At 51.5% G+C, this 14,310-nt stretch overlaps 1 protein-coding gene across 3 annotated transcripts in view; it reads right to left on the bottom strand.

The window, feature by feature from the left end:
• The window catches only part of AGAP3 (ArfGAP with GTPase domain, ankyrin repeat and PH domain 3), a 110,711-nt gene that overhangs the window by 21,764 nt on the left and 74,637 nt on the right, over positions 1 to 14,310 (bottom strand). For all 3 annotated transcript variants that reach the window (XM_057367906.1, XM_057367907.1, XM_057367905.1), the window contains exon 11: positions 13,883 to 14,054. In XM_057367906.1, the coding sequence (XP_057223889.1) occupies positions 13,883 to 14,054 (172 nt within the window). The remainder of the gene's footprint in view (positions 1 to 13,882; positions 14,055 to 14,310) is intronic.

The following is a 14,310-nucleotide window of genomic DNA, read 5'->3' as shown; positions in this document are numbered from 1 at the left end:
ATGGGATGGGATGCTCAGAGCTTGGACAGTGTCCGCCAGCCCCAAACCTAAAAGCCCCCAGCCCCTTGGCTATGGCCACAGCCACAAAGCAGAGGAAGGTGAAGAAGGGCAAGCAGAAACAGATGGCCTGGGAGAAGCTCCTCCTGCAGAGGGGGAAGTCCTGCAAGGCCCTAAGGAGCACAGATCTGCTCCCTGCACCCCCACACAGCCACACCAGGAGCTCCAGGAGCCCACCAGGACGTGCCCGTTCATCACTCCTCCAAGGAGCAGCACAGGCTGCCACGAATGCCCAGTGTTTYATTTTGAAAGAAGGAACAGCTTCCATCAACCTCTGCAGCCCCTCCAAGCTCCCTGCACCTCACTCCTGCTGCCTGGAGTCACCCAGCTGTTGGGGAGCCCCCTCAGAGCCCAGCCACCTKTTCAGCTCAGAGATCTCGTACTGTGCAACTCCACCTTGTCTGAGGGAGCAAGGCCAGAGCTCTCAGGAATTGCATCCCTTTGGAAGTGACACCCTGGATGTCACATATCCAGCAGCTGCTGGATACGTTCCCTGTAAATTGGGAAACTGACAGGTGATACGTAAATACTACCTGCCTCTGAGCCAACACCTGCAGGAACTGAACCCCCAATAYGCTAACAGCTCCCCAAGTCTCTCTCCCAGTCACTGTCTCCTCAAACCCCCCAAAAGAGACTCACATGGCTCTGTGATGCCTTTTCAGTACAGACCAACTGGTGATGTGGCAGTGGACGGAAAATTACTCCAAACCAGAATGGCCTTTTCCCAGGCATGAYATGTGGCAGGTCAGATTCCTCAATGAAACACCTGGATCAGAGCAAACTGGAAATTCTTCATTAAGGTGTGCTTCCCCAGGGAACAGGATAAAGGTGAGCTAGACAAAAGTTCAGTTGGGAAGGAGATAATTTGCAGAGTCACTTGAGGATCTTTCTAGGATCTCTTTCATATTTTCAAGAGCGATTTRGTGAAACAATACTTTGGGTCTGGTGAAATTTCTTGGTGACATTATGCTGGATGCTGCTACCAGGCCCTTAAAGTGTGGAGGAAACCAGCTTTGGCACAGGGAATGGGCTATGCTATATTTTAAAGAGGCACTAGCTGGAGTGCACTTTTGGAATCCCCCTGGGTTTATGGCCAAGCACAGGACAGGTCTGTCCTCTGGAGTGCCAGGCGCTGCTCCTTCCCAGGCAGAGGGATGCTGCTGCTGCACTGCAGTCAGAGGGACTGTCAGCGTATGGCACAAGATGGTGATGCAGGTGCTCCAGGATGGGTGAGGACAGCCTGGCATGGAGCAAACCTTGTTTTCTCTGGTACTGCAGAGGCCAACAGCACAGCGCAGGTTAATGCTACTGACTGCCAAATGCTGTCCCAAGGAGTCATCAGTCACTGCTGCCCCTCAAACACTTGTTGCCAACACATCATAATTTATTCCAAATAAAAACCATGATTATTGTGAGTCACCTCAGTGTACTGGCTCCCCAGTGCCTGTCTGGAGCCCGTAGTCAAACACATCCCAAAGCCTCCCCAAAAGCTATGGCTACTCAGGACCCTGAGCTGGACTGGCACACAACTCCAGCTAGTGTGAAACTCCACCACTCCCAGAAACCAACAGGGTTAAGGTGAGAGCCAAGGGGCCTGGTAGAGCTGCCTGCCTGGGAAAATCCTGCTGGGGAGGACATAACTCATTCCCTGAGCCACCTGTGCCCCAGAGCCACTCCAGAGTCAGGAGTCTCTGTCAGGCTGGGTTTCTAAACGAAGCACTGCATGCCGTTATCCAGAAAATGTTGCATCCTTCCTCCTGAACAATTCCCATGAGTCCAAAACATATGAGTTGGCTCCCATAAACCAGGAGCCCCAGGATGGAGACATGTCATTGGAAAGACATCAATCTCTGCGTTCTCCTTTGGAACTGGCCACCTTGCTAAGCACCCACATAGTTCCCACAGCACGGTGGGGCACGTTYTGGGGTGACAGATGGACAGGTGTTCTTCTCAGCTCTGTCGTCAGTGAGTGTCTGTGTGGAATCACTGATCTGAACTGTGGGTGACCGAGGTTTCCCAACCCAGCTCCATAGCAGAGCCATCAGGATGTGGCAGCTTGCACACAGCAGGAGCCATTGCCTTGCACTGGGCCTCACAGATGGTCTGACACAGGGAATCTCCCTCCTCTCTSAGCACTGCCCTTGCAGAGCATGGTTTTGGACATCTGCACATGCTAAGTAACGACATGGCACTCCAGATCCTACCAAAGCTGACCTGTGGTGGGTACAAACCACCAGGATGAAAAACTGCATAGTGTCAGTGTCGCTGGGACAACTGAGAACTTGGGCTGGCTATGGCAGCAGCACGGGGAGGACTGGCCATGACACTTCGCTTCTCTCAGCCAAAGCTCTGGGACACACAAGATGAGCCAATGCTTCTTCAGCCAACAGACCAACTCACCTCTGGTTTAGAGGGCAACCAATCCCATGTACAGCGTCACAGGACCCAACAGACTGGAGAAGCCTGGGAATGGGTGCCTCAGTGATGCTGCATCCCAAAATCCTGTACCGAGAGCACATCACCAGCCTGGGAACTGCAGGCAGCTGCAGCTACTCTGTCTCCAGCCTCAGCTCTGCCTGCACCAAGTCCACACATAGAGCCCACGGTGAGGGCTGAGGCATCCCATGTCTACACACTGACCAGCTCCATGGCCAAAGAAGGTGAGCTCTGCAAGGAAGTGGCAGATTTGTGAAACAGCAATAGCACACTGGGAGCCAGGGAGTGGCCAAAGGAGCCCTTGGATTGCCTGAGCTTTGCTGCACAGCACAAAGTCACATCACAGGTGACCCCTGTGTCACTCCTGCCTGAACAACAACAGATCTGTCAGAAAATCTGATCCTGACTTGAATATTGCTGGTGCCAGAGAGATCACAGTGATGCTGGGTACGTGGTTCCAGTGGTTAATTGCCTTCACTGCTGAAATCTTGGCCTTATTTCTGGCCCAGAAGTGTCTTCCTTCTGCCACTGTCACTGGATCCTGGTATGTTTTATCTGACAAAGAGCTCTCTCACCAAGTCCCTATACAGGTTTTTACAGATGGTGCTGAAATTAACCTTTTCCCCAATAAGCTAAATACATTGAGCTCGTCGAATCTTCCTACAAAGTGATTCTCAGAGCAGTTCCTGGTTTTTACAGACCTTCCTGTCCATATTTTTCCTTCTCATCCTGAGGACAAATGAATCCATTAATCYGAGCCCTGTGGAAGTCCTCTCCGCCCCACAACTGACTGTTACCATCAACACAGGATAAAGACCTTGACCRCATCTTCTACAATTCCTGAATTAAATAATTCAGCCTTGCTGATTCCAACATGTCCACATCTCCTACCTGYGGTTTAATTCGCTGTCTAATTACAGCTGTAATATGACGAATTCATCATTCTGTCCTGAGATATATCATCTTGCCTCTTCCCAAACACCAATACCAGTATTCTCTAAATACTCAACTTCTTTTCCTTGTTAACCATTCTGTTATTCCTATACAGTAAYGAAGGAATGATGGGTTTAAGTCTCATTAGGCCCTAATAAACTAGAAATAAACCCTTTCACTGTCTGTAAATGCACTGGTTCCTGTTCTGCATYCCCTTCTGCAGCCATGGCAGTGCAGGCTCCCATGCCAGCCAAGGCAGAAGGTGAGCTGAGAAAAGAGCTCATGGTACTAGATCCATCACTTTTATTTGTACATTAYATGGAGGTTCCATGGAACATGTAAAAGTTGAGGATTYGGGACTTGGTGAGACACATRAGCAGTGACRGTTCTCATGACTCTCTGGCTGAACRACTGTCACAGAGTGTCACAGACACTGTGGATGAAGCAGCYGCCGCTCACCCAGCACTGGGCAAAGATGAGTCTCTGACATGGAATGGTGGTGAAGGAGACCACACTGCACATCCACATCAGACTGTGGAGACCAAGACAGAGAGCACCAGGGAGGACATGGGAGCTGTCCTGTGCTCAAAACCTGGGGCAGCAACTGAGACACAGGAATTGAGTTTTTGGCAAGTAAAGCAGATGTGAGAGTGATAAAAGAGAGGTTTTCCTCTGGGAGAAGGTAGCGGAAGTGAAGTGACAGACTTGGGCTGATGTCCCCAAAACTGGAAGCTCTCCATGGGAGGGCAATGTTGGTGTCCCCATCAGCTGGGACCCTCTGTCTCCACAGAGGAGATGGAGGGTTCTCCCCAGCAGCTATGCTGTGCTAATGCTCTTACTTCATCAGTGACTTTGTTCCTAAATTCCTCACYACCAGCATTTGCCAAATGTTATTGAACTTCCTCTCTAGATCTCGTGAGCATAGAGTGTGATCCAGGACAGCATAMGGCCACAATGCTCCCCCACAAGCCRTGAGCCCAGAGCAAATGGTGACACAACCCTTTGTGTGGCTGCAGCCACAGTGAGTCTGGGAATACTGGGAGCTGGAATACTTCCCATAAAGCTATGAGGGTCACTTTGAGGGCTGCTCACAATTAATCACTCATGGTAGATGTAGGGCCGGGAGCACTGGCACGGGTCTGAATGGCAGCGGGAGCCTCCACTGCGGCTCCAGCTGGCTGTGCCGGGYCACACCAGTGCCTCCAACCAGCTGCAGCTTCCAACTCCTGCTCTTATCCATTACTTTATCATGCTGCTGTTAATTTTATCACTTTTTATACACACACAGGTACAGCTGCACAAGCCACAGCAACACCATGAAGCCAGTTCCCTCTGTCCACCCCAGCCCCTTCTCAGTATTGGGAGAGAGTGAACAGTTCCCGTCTCCTCTCCACCAAGACTGACATATTTTTAAGCAGTACAATCTTCCTTTTAACCTTCTGGTATCCAGTAAAATATTCCTTAAAAACTCCTAATTATCCTTCACCTTTTTTTTTGTTTCCCGTCTAAGCTCCTTCTCCCAAAAGATCTGGCACATAATTGCTTCCAGCTTGGTGAAATTGGCTCAGATACATTTTTGTGTGCATGTGGTGTGCATGTGTGTGTCTAACACTTTCTGATCTGAATTTTACTCTGCCTGAACACCAGCACAACACACTCAGGTTACTTTTACCTAAGGCACTACTGAATTTAGTTTGGTGATTGGCTGAAATGGGGGTAACAGCAGCATTCTCCTCGGCAGCTGTTCTGCTTTTTGGAACCAGAATTCAGAAAGTTCACAGAAGCTTTAGTGCAACTTGATAAAGTCCGTCAGTGACTTTCACACTATTAATGTAATTTACTCTTCAACATGTTACAAAGAATTACCTAAGAAAACTGAGGTGCTGAGAATGAGCAGCAGGAGCAGATGAAGGAAACATGGTCTGTGTTCCACATCACTCTCCTGGTCTGTTACAGTGTACAGAGGTGTCACTTATGGACCCTGCAGAAACCTGGAATCACAAGCTGCACAAAATGTACAAGTAACACTGTCTAAAACACAGCCCAGAACAGATCCCATACAGCAGTCCCCATGAGATCCCTGTGGTGGAGGTGGGAGAYGGACACTCACAACAGGCAGCACCAACAAGGATCCCCATTTGCATGCAGGTGGACCAGGAACATGGGTCTGAGACAGAGCTGCAGGAGGGAAGGAAGCAGAGCCAGAACTTTCTGGGCTTGCTGAGGCATATGGACCTGGACCAGAACTGCAGTGACCGATGGAGAACAGCCCCAGCTCCCAGTTCCCAAGTGCAACTGAGAAAGGGCCATTTGGGGATGCTGGAATTGTTGTGTTTTTCTACATAACTCCAGTTTCCAAAGCCATTCACTCATACAATGCTTTATCCAGCCCTCCCTGCTTTGTCCAAAGAGGCTGCTTGGCGTACAGCAGCACAACCTCCTGGGGTGAACAAATTCAAGGGGTTTTTCCACATTCCTCTGGGACACCTCCCTGTCCAGCAGCAGAGTGCAGATCCCAGGAAAGGCCCTGTGTGCTGATGGCAGAGGCAGCTCCAGACAGACTCACGACTGGAGCTGCTGCCTGTGTTCAGGGATGAGCTGGGGCTGTGTGACAACAAAGATTGGGATTTTGTGGCCTGTAACAAGTTGCTCCCCAGCCCCTCTCCCTCCTGCAGCACAAGGGCTGCATACTCCTGGGCTGTATGCATGAGAAAGCTTGGTTTGCTGGAGAAGKTTCTCAGTCCACATTGGAGAACACCGGCCACTCCCTCAGCCCAGCCCTCCTTGGCAGCACCAGGCAAGTTATTCACACTGAGATTTTCAGAGGTGGCCACTAATCACACCCTTGTAGCTCTTCCAGGTGCCCCATACAAGGCACCCTGAGTCAGATGTTCCAGAATGCAGGATGCTGAGAGCTACAGCTGCAGCCCCCAGGCCTGGCTATCTGCCCCATGCCCACCTGGTTGCCCTGTGCCTACCTGGCTGCCTTGGGCCCACCTGGCGGCTCTGGACACCTTGGCCAGCCCTGGGCAGGGCTCTGATCACCAAGGCACTCTGCTGCCTTGTGCTTCTCTCTCCCTGCTCCTCTCCTCCTCCCCTTCTCCAAGGCCTTTTTCCTGCTCAGCCCTGCACTGCACGGTTCCTTAGTGATCTGCTAAGGAATAAGTATATCAACTCCCAGTAATTATCTCTAATTAGGGTTAGTGATTATACTGTTGGGTCGGAGAAAATCAATCTCTGCTTTTCCACSGGGGAGGGCAGAGAGAGCTGGGGTGGGGAGGGAGGAAGCACCAGCAGCTCCCTTCGTGCTCCGATCCCTTCCATGAGCTTCTCCCTGCCTGCACAGCTCTAGTGCTGCCTGCTCTAGGACCATGTGGGTGCTGCATCTGTGAGGTGACTGCCAGAACACAGCCTCTGCCGCTGGTCAGGACACGGGGAGAGCAGAGTCATGGCTGGTGGCATGGTGGGCACAGCATGGCCAGACACTCTCATAGCCCACCGGGCACCTCAGCAGGACAGGGCTGCGGGGGCTCATGGCCTGTGTGCAGGCACAATGCAGTGCAGGAGCTGGAGCTGCAGAGGCTCCCCTAAACAGCAGYGTGGAGCAGACACCTGAGGATGTCCTACATCTCCTCTGGGCACAGGGTTCACCCAGATATTGGGGCAGGGACTCCTCCCACTAGCCCAAGTTACCCCATTTAACCCGGCCTTGGACACTYTCAGGATAGGGCAGCCAAAGCTCAYGAGCRTCAGCAACTGAAAGGGTCTCAGGGCCTCACAGCCTTTGGAGTATTTGCTTTGGGGCCCTGGGATCCAACCCACACACTGCTGCAAAATCCCCAGAGCTACTGTTCCAAGAGACTTATACCAACCCTTGCCAAACCAGCCTCTAACCATGTATTCCTYCTGTTCGGAGTGCCTGGGGCCCACTCTGAGCTCTGAATAACAGGAATGGTGAAAAGGGCTAAAAAAGGCCATATTCTTGAGAGAAAAAAAAACAATTCTTGGGCTACAAACAGGGGGCACAGAGCTAGAAGATGCTTTTGACATTTCTGGCTTCATCTTCTCTTTGCTTCAGTATTCCTTCTTTAGAAAGAGATAACAGTTAAGATAATCAGGTACAATGCTTGGAAATATGAAATTCATCCTAACTCTAKCATATCCAAGTAAATAAAACCTTGAGCTGATCCAGCAGAATCTCTGCCCTCTAGCCTTCTGTCYAGAACTAGAACCAGGCGTCAAGGATTGCTTATCCTGTCCTGTCTTGTGTCATCCCACCCAGCTGCTGCTACAGTCTTCCTCTTCCCMTGCAGTCCTGACAATTTCTAGCTTCCACTCAATGCAAAACTTTAAACCAACAGCTTAAACCTCACATTTGGATTCATTCTCCACCTTCAGACATGCAGATAAACATTTGTAAGAGGTTACTGTATGACTGTAATGGTGAATGCATAATATTTATAATATACATATGAATTTGCAGTATTTTATACATGATTCATGATGCAAAATATTAATTACAGATAAATTTTAGTAAATCTCTCAGCTTCATCTTCAGACTACAAACAACCCTTTAACACATTATTGGGAAGGGCAGAGGTCCCACATGGAGCAATAGAGAGGCTCTCACCCTCTTCCTTTCAGCTCGGCATCCCCATGTCCRAGTTAAAGAATCCCAGACCKGTCTGGGTCACAAGCGACCTCRAARATCAYCCAATTCCACCCCCTGCCCTGGCTCTTGGCTGAACAGCAGTAACTAATGTTGGACTTTTAYGATCAGACTCTATAGAAAGCCAAGTGAGTGAGCCAAAATCACAGCTGGAGGGAGGGATGGCGTGTCCCCATAGCTGGCACTGAACCAGCTGTGCCCCCACCCTGGTCCCAGACAGCCCCTCAGGTTGAGGGGCAGGCACTGGGAGCCCTGCTCTGGCTTTCCTTCTGCTACCCAGCTCACAGGGACCACAACAAAGAGCAGAGTGGCACAGGATCCTGCCGCTGAGCAGAACACACCACAACGACACTTGGCAGCCATGGATTTAAGAGCAGGAGCCRCACACTGAGTACAGAACAGAGCAGCCATGGCACTACCGGCAAATCCCGGGGRCAACAAATCCATCCAGCTTTCCCTGCAAAGCGTGGAGCACACGTGTAACTTGGGATGTTCCTGGGCACATGCCAGGGCAGGATGACAAGAGCTGCTCCGGCACCCACAGGCAATGGGGGGGGGGAAGAAACAACTTTGTTTCAGAAGTGAGAGCCGARTTTTCCCTCCCACGTCCACAGATTTCCATTCTTTCATAGGAAGTTAATGACCCTTCTCTGACCTGAAGAATCTGTTGTGCAGCCACAACCAGGAGAAAGGCAGGAGATGATCCACCAGCCTCCTGTCTGCCATGACCTGCACCACCCTGCTCTCACTGCTCTTCTTCCCTCAATGTCATTGTCCCCCACGGCGAGCAGCGGTGTGCCAGGGAAACAGGTTTCCCTTTTCTTTGTTAATTCTTCCCTCATTACATTTGAAATTCTACAATCAGTGTGCACTGTAATTGTCGAATTTGATGCTAATGATTAATGAATTAAACATGGATCCATCAATTAGTCCTCGGAGAATAATTCTGCATAAAGCAGCGGATAATGTAATTACAGTAACAAAGATAATGAGATGTTAACATCGACGGAGCCCGACGTGACATGATCACAGCAGGCTCAGCAACCCCGGCCTGGGGGAGCCAATCCCTCACTCTGCAGAGGCAGAGCATCGGGGGGCATGGGCCTGGCGGGGGGGGCCCTGTCACCACGGTGCTCCCCAGCACCGGCACCGGCACCGTGCTCTCCTCCCTCCTGCCTTGTGCAAATGCTCCCGGCCATCCCCTCCAGAAGCCACAACAGCGATGTCAGGCAAAGATCCCGAGCTGCATGGAGACCCAGCACCATCCCCTGCCATCTCAACATTTGGAGCAGCTGAGGCCAGCTCAGGCTCCCTCCCACCACCCCAGCGGGCACAGAGGCCCGGGGACAGGCACACTGCCATACTCTGTGCACTGAGGGCTCCCTGGCTGTGCTGTGGAGCTAAGCGCTGGTGCCAGCACACAGAACTCGGCCCAGGGAGAGTTGGACCCTTGTCACTGCAGAGCAAACCTGAGCATCAACCAAGCCCTGCCCCCAAGCAGTGCCTCCACTACCTCTGTTAAATGCTCTCCCTGGACTGCAGGAGTGATGCTGCAGAAGCAAGAGGAGGAAGAGGACTCACGCTGGCACCAGCCCAATCATGTTTCAGACCATGTGGACTGTTCCTCGGGCTGAAGGGAACTGACCAGCTTCAGCCCCGACCTAAAACCCTCCAGAGCTTGAGCTCACGCCTCTGTGCTGAGTCCAACTGGACTGGCCCGTCCTGTTCAGTCTCCCCTGTGCTGAGAATGTGGCTGCCATCTGCGCTCCTGCACCACTCAGCAGCACATCCCATGGGACACTCATGGTCCTCAGCAAGCTGGAGAATCCCCCATGAGCCCCCCAGAGTGGAGCAGAACTTTCCCCTTTAGCCTGCTCCCTTCACACTGTGCTTTGGCTCCCCCACGTTTGTTTCCTTCAGACCCATCTCCGTCTGCTGCTGCGAACACCTCCAATCRCTGCCTGCAACCACAACCATCTCAGTATTGCTGCAGACTCTTCCTTCACTTCAATTCCCACYCCAAGGCAGGTTTCCTAGTGTTCAGCTCTCTCCTGCATCCTCTGAGATCACTGAGCTGTGATGCAGTGCCAGCTCGTGTGCTCTGCACACAGCAACGGTACAAGCCACAAAACTCCGCACAGGTGTCACGGACCGTGGTTCCAGTCCATCCCTGTCCATCTCCCCTTTGCTAACAACTTTGAGCAAGTTCCTACAAACCTCTGTGAAGCAAGAACCCAGGGCTCAACTGGGCTGAGGTTTGGCTTTTGTGCTGACTGACACCRTCTCTGTTGTGCCACCATCTGTCCTCCCTCACTGAAGTCCCTTTTCATCCCATCTGCACTTTGATATGAGCTGCCCTCATTCCTCAAGCCAGAAGCATGCAATGCAGCACAGCAGAGGGTAGGCCAGCCTGATGAACCATAGCAAGGATGCACCTGGAGGCTGTGAGGAAGAGGGCAAGAGGAAGTGACATTCCAGTGGGAAGAGGAGCAATAGACAATTGAGGGAGGCACCTGACCCAGCAGTGTCATACCTCTAGTGAATATCTGCCTTCAGCCATAGTACCTGTGAGCTCTGGCAGCAGATTTACTCATCCTCTTTCTGCCCTCTCCAGCCCAGTCACTGCAGTTCCATTCCCTGCCATTGGCAGGGACACCTTCTACCTGACCAGGTTTCTCCAAGCYCCATCCAACCCRGCCTTGGACACTTCCAGGGATGGGGCAGACACAGCTGCTCTGAGCAACCTGTGCCAGGGCTTCACTACCCTCCCAGGGAAGAACTTCCTAATACCCAATCAAAACCTCCCCTCCTTCAGTGTAACACCACTCCCCCTTGTTCTGTCACTCCAGGACCTTGTCCAAAGTCCCTCTACAGCTTTAGGCACTGGAAGGGCTTAAGGTCTTCTCCAGAGGCTTCTTTTCTCCAGATTAACCCCTCCAGCTCTCTCAGTCTATCTCCATAGGAGAGGGGCTCCAGCCCTTGGAGCATGTCCATGGCCTCCTCTGGACAATGGAACTCCTCCAACCTAAAATAAACCCAAGTTCAGCTACAGTAAAGTCACCTTCTGTAATGGTTTAAATACTGGGGCACAATCATGACTGAGCTCAGAGACCCTAAATTTGTGTTTCACAAACACAAGTTCCTACTATATTTACTTTGAAGCTGTCTATACCTGACTTTGGAGTTACTTTGAATCCTCATCACAGCACTGCATCGATGTATTTCACCCACATACAGGGCATGGTGAGACTTTATCTTTTTCTTCTTCTCCCCTTGTGTCCCTGGTCTGTCCTCACCCCAGAGGACATCAGCCAGCACACTCACTTACCTTTGCAGWGCCCAGGTCACAGAGGAACCACAGACACTTGCTCTGAACTCTAACCCCTGTGGCCACCTACCTGGTTTTGCTCAGAGGCTYCTGGGGCAAGACAGCAAATCCCTCATGTCTCCTAAGTTCAAAGATTAACTTGCARCTGGCAAAGAACTGCAAACTTTGAGGAGCTTCCTTTCCAGTTCCTGAAACATGTGTCAGATGAGAGATGCCCAGTGGATTCTGTAACAGTCTCACCCACAGTGCCAGACTGTGAGGTCACTGGTCATTTGAAACCAGGCAGATTCTCCATCAATGCCAAATCCAGCCCTGGGCAGTGCACAGGGATACAAATACATCACCTCAGAGGGCTTGTGTCCCATCAGTGCCCTTGGTGACTGTATCCACTGTTATTGGTCTTGGAGGTGTCAGAGCGAGATGAAAAAATTCCTCAGAAAAGCCTTTACTGATTGTGTAAAGCAGAAGAAAGAAGGAGAAAAACCCTTCTGACACTGCAGACACAGCCTGAGCCAGAATGGGACACACAACATGTGCCTAAAGCTGCTATCCTAGWGCTGAGCCCTGCATGGACACACCCACTCTGGGCAGCCTACTGCTCTGCTCAACGGCTTGAGGGCAAACAGCCAGCAGGGGACCCCAAATCCACAAACTCAACATGGGAACAACCACCATACCAAGAGGTCAGACCCCCTGCATTCACACACACACACACACACACACACACACACACACACACACACACACACAGAGCAACACCCACGAGCTGGACTAAAGTACATCTCATGAAAAGAAAATGGGTCTCGTTCTAAAGGTTTCATTCAGGCAGTGCTAAGTCCAACTGCTCTAAAGATAAACTATTCCAACATTAATTTCCCCCCTGCTAGGACCTGTGTAAACTGTTCCAACTCCAGCCCTCATGCAGTATGTCTGCTCCTGCTCTGCYGCCCGACTGAAGGGTTGGTCTTATGCCACTCACTCCTTGGCACTGGTTTTCCAGCAGCAGTGATCAGTAATCCAGTCACATCCCAACGCCCTCCTGCGAGCCCAACAGGACTGAGAGGACTGCTGCAAGTAGGATATGGGGTTACGTGAACGGCTGATTTGACATCAGCATAAGCTCTTCTGAGGTTTGAATCCTTCACACAGCTCCAATACCTCTGCTAATTCAGAGCTCAAACAAGACACCTCTGACATGCAGGCAGAGAAGTGTCCCTGTCCAGAATCAGAAACTGTCCCCGTGCTGGGGCATGCTGAGTGTGTGTGGTGGTGGTGAAAAAGTGTCATTGTAGAGTGGAGAGTCATGGCAAAGAACAGGCAGAGCTGAACATTCCTGTTCACAACAGACGGTTTATCCACAGATGACTTTTGATTTGACAAGAGTCAGCAGTTTGGGTTTGGGAGGGCTCATTATGTCCTTCTTGGCACCATATGAGCAGACATGTTACTGTGCCCCATTCCCTGTGTGTGTGTGTGTGATGCCAAGGGTCCCGCCAGCTCCTCACCCCAGCTCCATCCCAYCTCACCTCAGCCCTGGGATGCTCTGAAGCACGGTGCCAACAGCACCCCAGCCACAGGGCAGAGCCAGGGCACAAAGCAGGAATGAACAAGATGGGGATGTGTAACCCAAGCTCACCCACAGCAGCAGTACTCGATTTTGAAGGATTTCTGTGATCAGCAGCACCACCAGCGTTCCCTCAGCAACCCAAATAGAGCCGTTCCCAAATCCTGTGTACCAGACTGTGCCAGCAGCTAGCTGGGAAAAAGGCAGGTGGAAACTGCCCACCCTGGCCAAGGACACCAGCCCCAAAGACACAATAAAGACCCTGGAAAACACAGGCAGGAAGGCCCCAAGTTCACCAGTTCCCCCAGGCAGGATGAGAACCTCCCGTGGCAGGAGCAGCAAGGAGGAGCATGGCAGAAACTGTGAAAGGCCAGAGTCTCCTGGCCTCACCTCACCACACTCTGGGGTAATTGCCTCTCTTCAATGTGCACAGAGAGTGATGAACSCAAACCAAATCTTGACCATTTCTCCAGGGGAAAGTGAGGAGGAAATAGGATCCCAAAACCAGAAAGAAACAGAAGGCAACTCATCAAGAACCAATAACCATCCCTGGGTGGGACTTCCTTTGGTTTAGGGAGCAGCAGCTTCCACCACACGTAGCAGCTCACCAGCCTCAACACCCTCCTCAAGGTGATGAAATGGCCCAGGGGTTCACACTGCCTGTTAAACCCTTTGACATTCTTCTGTCCTGGACACCAACCAGCACAAAATCCAACAGCAGCTTACCTGGGACCTGCACAGAAATGCCTGTGCCCACCAAAGAGACTCCCCGAGAGTGGTGAAAGCAAGACATTTCAAAAGGGGTTCTGTTCTCAGCTCAGCAAAACAAAGGGCTGCTGACGCACCTTTTGGGAGGGACAGCTGCTGGCTCTGTGCCACCCACACCAGCTCTTACCTGTGCCTCCTGCCAGCTGTGAGCTGCTCCGCTCCTTGGCCAGCCCGTTGGCTTTGGGGCTGGCGCTGGGCGCTGCTGCTGCCGTTGTGGCCCTGGGGAGCCGCTTGCCTGGGACCTTCACTGTAGTTCTCAGCAGATCAATCTCCTTCCCATGGACGTTCTGCATGTAGTCCTGGAGCAGAGAGGCAGAAGGGTTGAGGATCAGCCTTGCCTCAGCCACAWATGCTCAGCTCTCCCATCCCCACCATCAGCATTAAGCCCTGTCGGATTCCAGGACAAGATCATTTGGAAAAGCATGGATGGGGATCAGAGATCAGATGGAGCCAAAGGGCATGCAGGTGGCCAGCAGTTCCTCCTCCTATCATTCCTTGTTTGTTTAATCTCAGCACTCAACTGCAACAGCTAATAATATAATTTATATTATATTA

This window comes from Malurus melanocephalus, unplaced genomic scaffold, assembly GCF_030028575.1.
Source record: "Malurus melanocephalus ecotype Western Australia unplaced genomic scaffold, MMel_1.1 scaffold_86, whole genome shotgun sequence".
Taxonomy (NCBI): Eukaryota; Metazoa; Chordata; class Aves; order Passeriformes; family Maluridae; genus Malurus; species Malurus melanocephalus.
Note: the sequence above shows the minus strand (reverse complement) of the source record. Positions and strands in the feature narration are given on the sequence as shown.